We start from the raw sequence: 13,875 nt of genomic DNA, 5'->3' as shown, positions 1-13,875 counted from the left end.
TTCACTGTAAGCATACTTTAATTATTCAAGACCGTTTGCCAGGTATATTAGATTCTTTCTTGGGGATAAATTGTAGCTTTGACTTTGATTTGTTTCTATAAAACTTCCCTTAAGAATTGTTGATCTATATACCGAAGAATCATCAGTGATGGATAGGTGACTTTTGTTCTTTCTTTTAATTGGTTTTGTTTTGTAAATGGTGGGAAGGGTAAGAGGGAAGAGATATAGTTACTACAGCAGTTCATGTTTGTATAGCAATGAATGCTAAACACAGATCTAGTGCAGTTTATTTCACTGGTCGAAGTCTTAGTCTTAGAGTTGTTGAATACATCTAGAAATCCATTTAATCTAAATGTTAATTTTTTTATTCCATATTTTTCTTGGTTTAGGAGCTCTGCTTGCCTGTTTTTGTATTGCGATTTTGGCTTCTTTTTTATCTGTATCATATGGTATTTTGTAGATTAAAAAATGTTAATGAATGTTAGCAGAGAAATGCCTCAGACTTGATCATTTCTCTCCTAGGTGACAGATTCCGCTCTATTATTGATGATGCTTGGTGGTTTGGAACAGTGTTAAGTCAAGAGCCATATCAACCACAGTATCCTGATAGTCATTTCCAGTGTTATGTTGTTAGGTTTGTATACAGATGAAAACTAATCATTTACAAATAATTCAGTGTGGCAGGTTGTTGTATGAATAATACATTTCTGGTTTTTAAAAAAAACATGGTTTTTATCTGTCATTAAGTCATGTCAGGCTGACCTGAAATGTCTCTCAGACATGCACCTTCCCTTTGTTTCCTATTCACTAGTACTCCCCTTGGTTCAGGTTCTGCTTGCTTCCCTGGAACTATTTCTGTAGCCACATTTCCTTTGCCTCGTATTGTCAGTGTCCTAGTTCAGAAGTAGATATTACATCATTAATCTTCTTCAAATAAACCTTTGATGCCTTTTCATTGGCAATGGAATAAAAACCACTGATTGTGGCTGTGGTGGAATTCAAGGCTTCATGCCTTGTCTTTGAGTTATTGTTCACTTTGGGTGCAAGCCGCATAGGATTTCTGGTTTTGTTCTTAAACCTGTTATTTTAATAATATATCCTTCTTAAAAAAATTTAGTGTTAATATTTAAAATTGTATTGCTGCAGTGAGGTTAATTTTCATATTTTGTATCTTTTACTTTTATAATGGATACCTATTATCCACATTTTGTTTTCATGAAAGGCTAACCAGAGATTTGTTGTTTTTTAACAGGTGGGATAATACTGAAATTGAAAAACTTAGCCCATGGGACATGGAACCAATTCCTGATAATGGTATATATATTTGTTAAATAATGAAAACATTTTATTTTTAAATAAATAAATAAATACCTTAGTAGTTTGCTGTCATTTCTCATGTAACCCTACATTAAACTTAACTCCTGGCTGGGCGCCATGGCTCATGCCTGTAATCCCAGCACTTTGGGAGGCCGATGCAGATGGATCACTTGAGATCAGGAGTTTGAGACCAGCCTGGACAACATGGTGAAACCCCATGTCTTACTAAAAATACAAAAAATTAGCCGGACATGGTGGCGTGTGCCTGTAATCCCAGCTACTTGGGAGGTTGAGGCAGGAGAATCGCTTGACCCTGGGAGGCAGAGGTTTCAGTAAGCTGAGATCACGGCCACTGCACTCCAGCCTAGGCGACAGCAAGACTCCATCTCAGAAAAACAACAACAAAAAAATCCAAAAAACATAAATCCTTCATGTAGCGTCTACTTTTCCTACCTCATTCTTAATCTTTTACCCTTGGTCTTCCTTCAAGGAAAAGATGAAACTTGACTTCCGTCTTCTGCCTTACCTCAAGTTGTCTTATTATGGATTTTCTATTCTTTTCCTGTGAGAAATAGACAACTATTTAAAGCCAGCCTGTTCTCCAGTGCTACCATCCCACTGCTGTTGCCTTCCAAGGGCCTGGTACCTACACTTAGCTCATCCCCTTCAACAATTTTAATTTCCTCCTACCTTTCTCCAGTCAGGTTTGAATATGTCTCTTATACCTTACATTTGACTTCATCAATCATTTTTGTTACTAAATTATTTCCCTTTTGCTAAACTTTTTGAAAGGGTACTCTATATCTCCTGCTTCCATTTTGTTCACCACCAGGCTTTCTTTATATAAGTGTTTTTACTGACTTGTAACATCCTTTGATGTTTTTCTCTTTTTATTTATAATTTTCAAGAAAATCTCGGAATATCTGCATTTTGATACTTCTTTTCAATATGTACTCTCTGTTTTTGTTTTTTTTTTTGGAGATGGAGTCTCGCTCTGTCGCCCAGGTTGGAGTGCAGTTGCACAGTCTCGGCTCACTGCAAGCTCTGCCTCCTGGGTTCACGCCATTCTCCTGCCTCAGCCTCCTGAGTAGCTGGGACTACAGGTGCCCACCACCACGCCCGGCTAATTTTTTGTATTTTTTTTTAGTAGAGACGGGGTTTCACCATTCACAGGATGGTCTCAATTTCCTGACCTTGTGATCCGCCCGCCTCGGCCTCCCAAAGTGCTGGGATTACAGGCATGAGCCACTGCGCCTGGCCTGTGTACTCTCCATTTTTTATAGCACTTTAAAAAACTTCATTTTGAGATAATTTCAGACTTAAAAAATGTTACAAAAATAGTACAAGGATTTTCTAAATACCTAGATTTCCCTTCTTATACAGCTAGCACATTGCAGTGATCAAAATCAGGAAATTATTATTAACATGATACTATTGTCTATAGACTATTCAGATTTTGTCTGTTTCACTAATATCCTTTCACATTTTGGATTTAATTGTCATGTCGTCTTAGTCTTCTTTAATCCGGTATCCCTCAATTTTTCACTGTCTTTCACGACTTTAAGGCTTTTGAAGATTACTGGGCAGTTATTTTATACAATTTCCATTAGTTTGGGTTTGTCTGATGTTTTTTCTCGATTAAATTTAGGTTTTGCATTTTTGGCAAGAATGTCAGAGAAGTAATGTGTCTTTCTCAGTGCATTATTTTAGGAGGCACATGATGTCAATCTGTCCATTAATTGAGTGTTAACTTTAATAGTTTGATTTAGGGGGTATGTGTCAGGTGTCTCCAGTGTGAAGTAAATACTTTTTCCATTGTAATTAGTGTCCCATGGGGATATATTTATGTGTTGCAAATAATCCTGTTTCTTATCCTGCTTCCACTCACTAATTGTAGCATCCGTCGATGATTCTTGCCTCAAATAATGATTTTTTTCCATTGTCTTACATTTATTAGTTAGAATTCTACTATAAGATACACCTCCTTTCCCATTTATTTATATTAGTATGTACTCAGATTTTTGTAAAATAAAATCAGTGCTCAATTGTTATCATTATTTTGTTGCTACCTTATTGCAGATTTGGCCACTGGAAACCTCTTCAAGTTGACTCCTATGTCCATTTGATAGTTTCTTTTAAATCGCCTTTGAGTGTTTTCATAGCTTCTGGCACTATTCAGTGTTCAAGGCTCACCTTGTAGTTTCCCTACCTCAGCTGTGGAATCAGGCAGTTTTTCGGTGGCCGTGGCCTGTTTCATTGGAGAATGGCATTTAGAAACCAAGATATTTCTTGTTATTGATGAATAATATTCCATTGTATGGATATAACACATTGTAGTTATCCATTTATCAGTTGATGGGCATTTGGATTGCTTCCATTAATTGGCTATGAATAGTGTTTCTGTGAACCTCATGTGCAAGTCTTTTTTCTTTTGGGTGCATATGTATGAGTGGCTTTGCTGGATTACATGGTAACTCTGTTTAACCTTTTGAGGGCTGACAGACGGTTTTTTGGAGCAGGAATACCATTTTACATTTCCAGCAGCAGTGTATGTGTGTTCCAGTTTTTTCACATCCTGGACACTTGTTTTTTTAACTTACAGGAAGTATTATTGTGGTTGTGATTTGCCTTTCTCTGATGCCTAATGATACTGAGCATTTTTTCCTTTGCTTACTGGTCATTTTTATGTCTTTGTAGAAATGTTCAATTTCTTTTTCTTTCTTTTCTTTTTGAGATAGTCTCCCTCTTTGCTCAGGTTGAAGTGTAGTGGTGCAATCACGACTCACTGCAACCTCCACCTCCCAGTTGGTTCTTGTGCTTCAGCCTGCTGAGTAGCTGGAACTATAGACATGTGCCACCCAGCTATTTCACCATGGTGGCCATACTAGACTTGAACTCCTGGCCTCAAGTGATCTGCCTGCGTTGGCCTCCCAAAGTGGTGGAACTACAGGCGTGAGCCACTGAGCCTGGCTGAGAAACATTCAGATTCTTTACTCATTTTTAACTGTGTTATCCATTAGTTTTGGATATCATAATTTCTTCTGTTCCCTTAAATAGTCTCTGTATCTCGGGGCTTTTCTGGTTTTGTTTTTTTTTTTTATTTTCTTTTACTGTTTCATTAGGATAATTTTTATTGCTGTGTCTACACTATGTTAGTGTAAAATTTTTTTCCATATACATCTTTTTAGTTTTATGTTTGAAAACATTAGTTATTATTGCTTTGTTTCATGAAATATTAGCTACACTTACTGAGTAAATCATATAAGTACATCACATATTTGTTTCATACACATTTCCTGAATGCCTACCGTTTGGGGGGCATCAAGTTAGGCACGAAATAGCCATTATGAGAAAAAAAAGATTTAGTTTTTTCCCCTCAATGATTATATACATTCAGAAATGAATAACACATACTGTGCTCTTTTGAAATTTTTTTTTTTCTTAAGATGTAGTTTTGCTTTGTCACCCAGGCTGGAGTGCAGTGGTGCAATCTCGGCTCACTATAATCTCCACTTCCCAGATTCAAGTGAGTCTCCTGCCTCAGCCTCTTTAGTAGCTGGGACTACAGGTGCGTGCCACCATGCCTGGCTAATTTTTATATTTTTAGTAGAGAGAGGGTTTTGCCATGTTGGCCAGGCTGGTCTTGAATTCCTGACTTTAAGTGATCCCCCTGCCTTGACCTCCCAAAGTGCTGGGATTGCAGGCATGAGCCACCATGCCTGGTGTTGAATCTTTTTATATTTTTATATTATATGTTTATATTTTCTTTTGGAATGTCTTATTTGCTTTTATCACCAGCCAATGTATTATAGTATTCACCTTATTGCTTGTGGTTTTCATCTCTAAAAGTTGGATTTGGTTGTGTTTCATGTCTTCCATTTATATATGTTTTTAATGAACATGTGTAATATAATAACTACATGTCTTTGCTAATTCTAACATATGTGACAATTCTGGTTGGTTCACTAATCTCTTCATTATGGGTATTTCCTAATACATTACCTGCCTTATAATTTTAAATATTATGTCAGACATTGTGAATTTTACCTTGTTGGGTGCTGTATATTTTTGTATTCCTGTAAGGGTTAAACTTTGTTCTGTCACACAATTAAGCTAGTCGGAAACAATTTTATCTTTTTAAGATATGGTAGATGGGTTTGGAGCAGTGCTTAGCCTAGAACTGATTTACTTCTGACTTCTTAGGCAAGACCCTTTTATGCAGTCTATCCATTGCTCTGTGAATCATGCAGCTTTTCAGTCTGGCTGGGGGGAACAGGCATGGTTGCTGGCCCTTTTGTGCATCAGGCCTTTGTTATCACAGATCTTTCATTTGGTTCTTTTCCTGGCTTCCTGTCGTTTCTTCACGCATGTGGGTTGATCAGTATTCACCAGAATACTTGAGGAGACCAGCCCAGGCAACATAGTGAGACCCCTTTTCTCGCCATTAAAACAGACACGCACACACACCACTTTCTCCCTACCAAAACACACCCACCCACACCCCTTGCCCAAAGTCATAGTTTTTAGGTGGTATAGATGTGATTTGAACTCATATCCCGGCTTTGATAAACCAGTGTTTTTTAAAGCACTTTATGTTGCCTGCCCATATAGCCTCTTCCTCTTCCTTTTGATGAGATAAAATATTGAAAGCATAACTGTGAATTGCAGTATAAAAATACACATTTTAGCTTATTAGGGCAGTGGGATGTCTCCGCCCTCTTCCCCCACATCTCTTTTATGTTCATGCAGAAAATAAAATGGAAATCCTTTTTCTTTTTGCAAGAACATGAATTATAAGCTTATAGGAATCATTTATCATCCATGTTTAAAAAATTTCCATCTCTCAGCTGAAAGACTACATCATATGAGTTAATTCTAATAGGTCAACTTTATCGAAGTTAAGAGCATTCCCAAAGAATGCTCTGTATAAAACTTGTGTGTATGTTTGCAGGAATCTTAACGGATATGGTTCTAGAGGAAATGCTCCCATGAGCATTCTCTCCACCATTTAGCAGCTGTTAAAATGAGGCACTTCCCAATGCCCTTGTTCCCTCATTGTGAATGTGCTCTGGTAGTCAGTACACAGTAGATGACATTTCTTATTTTTATGTTAGAACTGATATTCAATAAGCTAAAATATTCTCAGCTTCCTCAGATTCTTTCTTTCTCTCTCTCTCTCTTTTTCTTTCTTTCTTTTTTTTTTGGAGACAGTCTCGCCCTGTTGCCCATGCTGGAGTGCAATGGCACAATCTTGACTCACTGCAACCTCTGCCTCCGGGTTCAAGTGATTCTCTTGTCTCAGCCTCCCTAGTAGCTGGGATTACAGGCGGGCCCCACCACAGCTGGCTAATTTTTGTATTTTTAGTAGAGACGTGGTTTTGCCATGTTGGCCAGTCTGGTCTTGAACTCCTGACCTTGGGCAGTCCACCCACCTTGGCCTCCCAAAGTTCTGGGAATACAGGCGTCATTCACCCCACCCGCTTCTCCTTATTTTTCAAAAAATACCAGTCTGTTTCACTTGAGCTTTAAAATTTAAGAAAATTAGCCATTTGTCATGTGGGATTATTTTATCCATTTTGACTTGACTTTTTTTTTTTTTTTTTTTTTTTGAGACGGAGTCTCGCTCTGTTGCCCAGGCTGGAGTGCAGTGGCTGGATCTCAGCTCACTGCAAGCTCCGCCTCCCGGGTCCACGCCATTCTCCTGCCTCAGCCTCCCGAGTAGCTGGGACTACAGGCGCCCGCCACCTCGCCCGGCTAGTATTTTTTGTATTTTTTAGTAGAGACGGGGTTTCACCGGGTTAGCCAGGATGGTCTCGATCTCCTGACCTCGTGACCCGCCCGTCTCGGCCTCCCAAAGTGCTGGGATTACAGGCTTGAGCCACCGCGCCCGGCTTGGAACTGTATGTAAGCTTAAAATTTTGAATATTGTCAGGTTCAGTTTGTGTTTTCAGAGGCCTTGGGGTTAAGTTTGCCTCCTTGAAGAAATAGACTGAAAACTGCAATACTGGCACTCTTATTTTTAATTTTTAATTTGTTAGGGTAGGTAGATTGTGTTTTTACCTGAATGTAAGCAATCTGTTGATCTCAGTGAGTAATTTTAAAAGAGTTGCACATTTGAACTCTATTTTTGACTGTGGAGATAACCTAGTTTTATAAGCTTTGAAAACTGAATTTTAATACAGTATATATTTATTTTTTGTTTTTTTTCTTCCCCTCTTTGTTTTTTATGGTATATATAGTTGATCCACCTGAAGAATTAGGAGCTAGTATTTCTGTCACATCAGATGAGCTAGAGAAATTGCTGTATAAACCACAAGCTGGTGAATGGGGTCAGAAATCAAGAGATGAAGAATGTGATAGAATTATCAGTGGTATAGATCAACTTTTGAATCTTGGTAAGTTTTTTTTGTTTGTTTAGGATGAAAATTTTTTTTCAATTTTTTTCATAAAGGTATTTAAAAATACTAGCATAATTGAGGTTTCTGTTCTTTTCTACATTTTGTATTGGTTATCTTTTAGTCTGTAATGTTAAATGTAGCCATATCTTATGAATGATTTCTAGAGAAGTGCCACTAAAGGCAATGGATTTATTGATTAAAAACTCTCCTGTTTTCCCTAACAGATATAGCAGCAGCTTTTGCAGGCCCTGTTGATCTGTGTACATACCCGAAGTACTGTACTGTAGTAGCTTATCCAACTGATCTTTACACAATTCGAATGAGACTTGTTAATCGATTTTACAGGTTAGTAGAAACCTGCTTTCAAAATAGTTTAAAAAGCTATATTTGGCAATATTGACTAGGGTAAACAAAGGAAGAGATAGTGGTAGAATTGGGGGCTGATGAACATTTTTGTTTCATTATTCTCTTTCATTGTCAGATGGTGTTAGATGTCCACGGGTAGGTGTGGGTAGGGCCGGGCAGAAGATTGACTACCATATTTCACCCTCGATTTTTTTTTCAGTGATTATTTCCATATCACTGAAATTTTACTTTTATTCCATTTATTTCAGTAACATTTCACTGGTACTTTTCTATCCTCATACATGATTGAAGACATAATTTGTTTTAAAATTAACAGCCACAATTGAAGAAACAGTTGTTTTTCTAATCACGTAACTGAGCTGCAGAATCTTAAGGCCTCAATAAATGTTGTGTCTTATTATTTGAACAATAAGACCTTCTATTTTAATTATTCTTGGTAAATAGTGGTTTTGTTTCTCCAGTGGTTTTCATTTGCCAAACTCATGACAGATGGTTTAACAGGGTGGCTACTGCTCCCAGGAAATTCTGTCAGTTGAATCCTCATTTCCAGTGCAGCAGCTGTTGGCAGTCTTTCATCAAAAGTTCGTCCATCAGGAGTTACCTATTGTGATTGGCCAAGTAGTTTTGCTTTGGCTGCCAGGGCTTCATTCTGTTGAATATGATATTTCTGAAATCTCTTGGATAATCTTTGTGTCATTTAAAAATATTTTTGTAGGAGGCCAGGTGCATTGGCTTATGCCTGTAATCCCAGCACTTCGTGAGGCCCAGACAGGTGGATCACCTGAGGCTAGGAGTTTGAGACCAGCCTGGCCACCATGGTAAAACCCTGTCTCTACTGAAAATACAAAAATTATCCAGGCATGGTGGCACGTGTCTGTAAACCCAGGTACTTGGGAGGCTGAGGCAGGAGAATTGCTTGAACCCGGGAGGTGGAGGTTGCAGTAAGCTGAGATCGTGCCACTGAACTCCAGCCTGGGTGGCGGAGTGAGACCCTGTCTAAGCAATTAAAAAATAAATAAATAAAATAAATATTTTTGTGGGAGCTAAATGATAAGACCACATGGACACAAGGGAACAAAACACACTAAGGCCTTTTGGAGGGTGAGAGGAAGGAGAGGATCAAAAAAAACAACTCATGGGTACTAGGCTTAATACTTGGGTGATGAAATAATCTGTACAACCAACCCCTGTGACACAAGTTTCCCTGTGTAACAAACCTGTACTTGTACCCCTGAACTTAAAAGTTAAATATATTTCTGTAAGCAGTGTTCTGAACAGGTGGTCTCTTCAGACTTTACCTTTGTTGTGGTCTTTAACACAGTCCAAAAAGCAGGTTTCTGTAAGTTTATTGTAGGTCCCAAGAAATTCCTTAAACTGTTCTGAGTAGATTCTGTTATTTACACAGCCATATACTTCCAGCCTTTCTGGTGCATGAGTTTCCTTTCTACTCTGGAAAAATAGTTGTTCAATCTTTCCTTGAGTGTCTCCAGTAAGGCCTGATATCTTATTTAAGCACAGGCTCTCACATCCGACATCAGTAGGAGGCTGAGAGTTGTGGGGCTGGTCAGGCCTGGCTAGAGAAGGGAAGGTCTGAGTCAGGGCCTCAACCCTCAATCTTTAGTAATCTGTTTTTCTTAGAAATTTTGTTAAGTTGTTAGATACTGTATTTTTTTTCTTTGTATGTTTAAATTTCTATTTAACTACATTTAAAAATAATATTTATATAGTTAATACTTGGTCTCTTTGGCCTTTGGAAGATTAATTTCCCAGAGGCACTGACTTTTTATCTTTGGCTTCTAGAACACTGGTAAGTATAAAATTTCCTATTCTTAATGATTTTTACAACAGTTGATTGTATTTTAACTTATAATTCAACTAGTTTAACAAATTACAAAAAGTCATCTTGAGTCCGCATTATTGATGTAATTTATCTCTAATTTAACACTGGAATGTGCATTCCACTCAGAAACCACTGGATCGTTTACAGTGAGACTGAAGCTCTTAGTTTTTGTTTGTTTGTTTTTTTGTTTGTTTTTGAGATAGAGTCTTGCTCTGTCACCCAGGCTGAAGTGCAGTGGCATGATGATAGCTCACTGTAGCCTTGACTGCCAGACTCAAGTGATCCTCCCATCTCAGCCTCTTGAATAGCTGGGACTACAGGTGCGCACCGGTACACCTGGCTGATTTTTTCATTTTTATTTTTGGTAAAGATGGGGTTTTGCCATGTTGTCCAGGCTGATCTTGAACCCCTGGGCTCATGCTGTCCTCCTGCCCTGGCCTCCCAGAGTGTTGGTGAGTCACCTTGCTGGGCCAGCTTTTAGGGTTGATGATATTTGACGTATTTTCTTTATTGAGATTCAACAATTTTAAAAGGTACCTATACGCAATGTGAAAAGGGAATGTAGTTTTGTTGGTTTTCTGTATGTGATTAAGTAATTTGTTAAAATGTTTGTCCTCTTCAGTTCAGCATAATTGCTTCGGTGTCCAGTGTAATTGCCTATGACTATGATCAAGTTGAGAGCATAGAGGGTTATTCATTATAACTTCGCACTTATGGTTTAATTATTATTTCACAGTTGTTTAATTCACATGCTGCATTTTTTCGCTTGGTTTCTATCTTCTCATTAAGCCGTAAATTGTCTACTTTATTTTGAAGGAGGCTGTCTGCGTTAGTTTGGGAAGTCAGATATATAGAACATAATGCCAGAACATTTAACGAACCTGAGAGTGTAATTGCAAGATCAGCTAAAAAGATAACGGACCAACTTTTAAAATTTATCAAGTAAGTAATCTCATAGATATTGTGTAAAAGTGACTGCATATTGTGGTATTAACAATCATCTAGTTTTACTGGGCGTGGTGGCTCATGCCTGTTAATCCCAGCACTTTGGGAGGCCGAGGTGGTCAGATCACTTGAGGTCAGGTGTTTGAGACTAGTCTAGCCAACATGGTGAAACCTCTGTCTCTACTAAGAAAATACAAAAATTAGCTGGGCGTGGTGGCAGGTGGCTGAGGCAGAATTGCTTGAATCCAGGAGGTGGTGGTTACAGTGAGCCCAGATCGTGCCATTGCACTGCAGCGTGAGTGACCAGTGAAACTCTGTCTCCAGAGGAAAAAAAAAAAAGAAAAAAGAAAAAAAAAAATCTAGTTGTATTTTTTACTCAGAACTATACTCTTTTAATGCTTTAGTTTAGATGACATTTCTTTACATACATAATTTCAGTAAAAGTCTCAGAAACTGAATAATTCAGTTTTTCAACTTTTTAAAATTCTGAAATAATTTTATACTCCAGAAAGTTGCCATTTGCCTTTCATCTAGTCTCCTCTTAGGTTAACATTTTACATAACTGCGGTATACTTATGAAATGTTAAAAAAAAAAAAAAAAACAACTTGGTACCATGCTATTGACAAAAAGTATAGAATTTATTTGGATTTCACTAGTTTTTACACCCTTTCATGTTTCAGATCTAATCCAGAATCCCCATCAAATGTAGCGTTTTGTTTTCTTAGTCTCCTTCAATTTTTTGCTCTCTTTATCACTTCATCATTTTTATAAATGTTACTTATTTCATAGAGTATACTTAATTGGAGTTTGTTTGGTTATTTTCTCATGATTATGTTGAATTTTAATCTGTTTCAAATTATGTCCTGTGAAAATGTTTGTATACGTGTGAATATTCTATAGATTTTCTTGTATTCAGGAGTCAATTAGGAATCAAAGAATATAAACTGACTTGGAAATTGAGACCCAGGTTCTAGTCTGCTGTATTCTAGTGAGCATTCTTAATTTAGAAACAGTGCCATCGTTTTCAGCATCTAGCTGAAAACTGGGGAGTAACTGATTCCTGTCAGCTTTCTTGGGTTGATTCTGTCCTAAGTCTTGGGGGACTCATACTTAAGTTACCTCCTCCCTAGAATCATCATCTTTTTCTTCAGGAAAATTATATACCCATATTTGTTTCCTTTATGCTTAGATATCCGTATTTTATCATTCTTTTTCTCCTGTGTGTACAGTAAGATAACTATTTGCTTTAATTTCATTCCTTTTTCTCATATATATGTATATATGTATTTTTTTTTTTTTTTTTTTTTACCTTAAATCAACTGTTTTCCTGGTACTTATTGTGTGAATACTGCTAGTGATGATACTTAGAAAAACTCATCCATATATTCATCCAGTTGAGGCCATACATATATTATTTCTGGATTACCTGCTTAATCTGGTTACATACTTAACGGAAAACAAGAAAAACCTTCAAGATTCTAAATTAGGATTTAAGATGACTAGTTATGTTCACAAAGGGTTGGGGAAAAACCTGATATTCCTCTGTTTGAAATTAGGCATGTATAGGTTGGCGAACTGTTTATAATGTATAGTTTGAATCCTTGCCAACAAGTCACTACATCTGCATACTATTAAAGTGAAAATTTGTTTTTTAGGAATCAACACTGTACAAATATCTCAGAACTTTCTAACACATCTGAAAATGATGAGCAAAATGCTGAGGATTTGGTATGAAGTTTGTTGATTTTATAATGGTTTTTGTTAATTTCAAATGGCATTTTTAAAAAGTGAAGAAGAAAATGTTGGCTTTCTAGTATCAACTCTTGCAGTAGTCCAACGAATAAATAGGGCATTTGATAAAAATATATTTTTGAGTTTTCTAGATGATTTATGAGGTAATTTGTTTTAGCTAATATCAAAATATAAGTGAATAATTTTAGGTATGGAATATATTCTCTTACTATATTTTAGCTAGTGAAAGGTGTATTATATAAAGTACCTTGGAGACTGGGCACAGTGGCTCACACCTGTAATTCCCGTGCTTTAGCAGGCTGAGATGGGAAGATCTCTTGAGCCAGAAGTTTGAGACCGTGTCTCTACAATAAATAAAAAAGTTAGCTGGGGTAGCGCATGCCTGTACTATAGAACACAAAATCCAGAAACTATAGGAATCTGTATGTTTCTGGGGATTTGTGGATAGAGGTAAAACACAAGTTTTCTGTTTAGGAAATGCATGAAGCGTCTTTTTATAACTGTAATTTTGAATTTTAGAATTAGTTCATGTTCTTAGGGAATGAAAAAGGATTATTAGGAATGACAGGAATGACTGTTTTTTTTTTTTTTTTTCCCAAGCCTGGGTGCCACAAAGATCATCTGGTAGTCTTTCTTTGGAGATTTTGTTAATAACATGTTTTAACTCTAGTAATACCAAATGTCTTTGATATGTTATTTATTAAGATTATATTTTCTTAATCTTAATAATTAACCTTAATAATTAAGGTTATTATTTTCTAATGAGACTCTAAATACTTAAGGTGCTCTGATTTTATTCCTAGGATGATAGTGATCTTCCTAAAACATCTTCTGGAAGAAGGAGAGTAAGTTACTCTGTATGGCTGACTTTTGTAGTTTGCTTTTTCTTTGTTTTAAAATCAATTCAGGATTTTAGTTTTTGTCTTTGAAAAGTTATATCAATGTAGACACTGAATATTTTATTAGCAAAATGGGAGAAATTACTGGAAAGGTTTAGTGGGAGAGTTGGAATTTGTACTGTATTATCAGAGTGAGGTGGAGTAAGAAGAGGCCATTCAAAAAATAGAGGATACCACAGGAAAGACAAAAAAAGTAGAGAAATATGGCATGGCATGTCCCTAGACTGTTAAGGGCACTACACCCGACTGGTGTAGAGGTTGGATGTTGAAGTGACCAAAGTGGCTATGTCTGGCTATTATGATTGGGGTAGATTATGGTGATATTGAAATCCAAGGATTTCATTTAAAGTAGAGAAT

General features: G+C 36.9%; 1 protein-coding gene and 1 long non-coding RNA gene across 5 annotated transcripts in view; one reads left to right on the top strand and one right to left on the bottom strand.

The window, feature by feature from the left end:
* The window catches only part of LOC105472625 (bromodomain and WD repeat domain containing 1), a 132,986-nt gene that overhangs the window by 90,451 nt on the left and 28,660 nt on the right, over positions 1-13,875 (top strand). For all 4 annotated transcript variants that reach the window (XM_011726051.2, XM_071095725.1, XM_071095724.1 and 1 more), the window contains 7 exons: positions 523-634; positions 1,253-1,314; positions 7,557-7,712; positions 7,940-8,060; positions 10,738-10,863; positions 12,523-12,595; positions 13,423-13,464. In XM_011726051.2, the coding sequence (XP_011724353.2) occupies positions 523-634; positions 1,253-1,314; positions 7,557-7,712; positions 7,940-8,060; positions 10,738-10,863; positions 12,523-12,595; positions 13,423-13,464 (692 nt within the window). The remainder of the gene's footprint in view (positions 1-522; positions 635-1,252; positions 1,315-7,556; positions 7,713-7,939; positions 8,061-10,737; positions 10,864-12,522; positions 12,596-13,422; positions 13,465-13,875) is intronic.
* LOC139363008 (uncharacterized) overlaps positions 4,030-13,875 on the bottom strand; it is a 40,105-nt gene continuing 30,259 nt past the window's right edge. Inside the window, exon 2 of the long non-coding RNA XR_011622839.1 lies at positions 4,030-12,963. This is a non-coding gene — a long non-coding RNA (uncharacterized lncRNA). The remainder of the gene's footprint in view (positions 12,964-13,875) is intronic.

The sequence above is a fragment of the Macaca nemestrina genome, chromosome 4 (genome assembly GCF_043159975.1).
Source record: "Macaca nemestrina isolate mMacNem1 chromosome 4, mMacNem.hap1, whole genome shotgun sequence".
NCBI classification, from domain to species: domain Eukaryota; kingdom Metazoa; phylum Chordata; class Mammalia; order Primates; family Cercopithecidae; genus Macaca; species Macaca nemestrina.
This window is presented reverse-complemented; position numbering and strand designations above follow the sequence as displayed.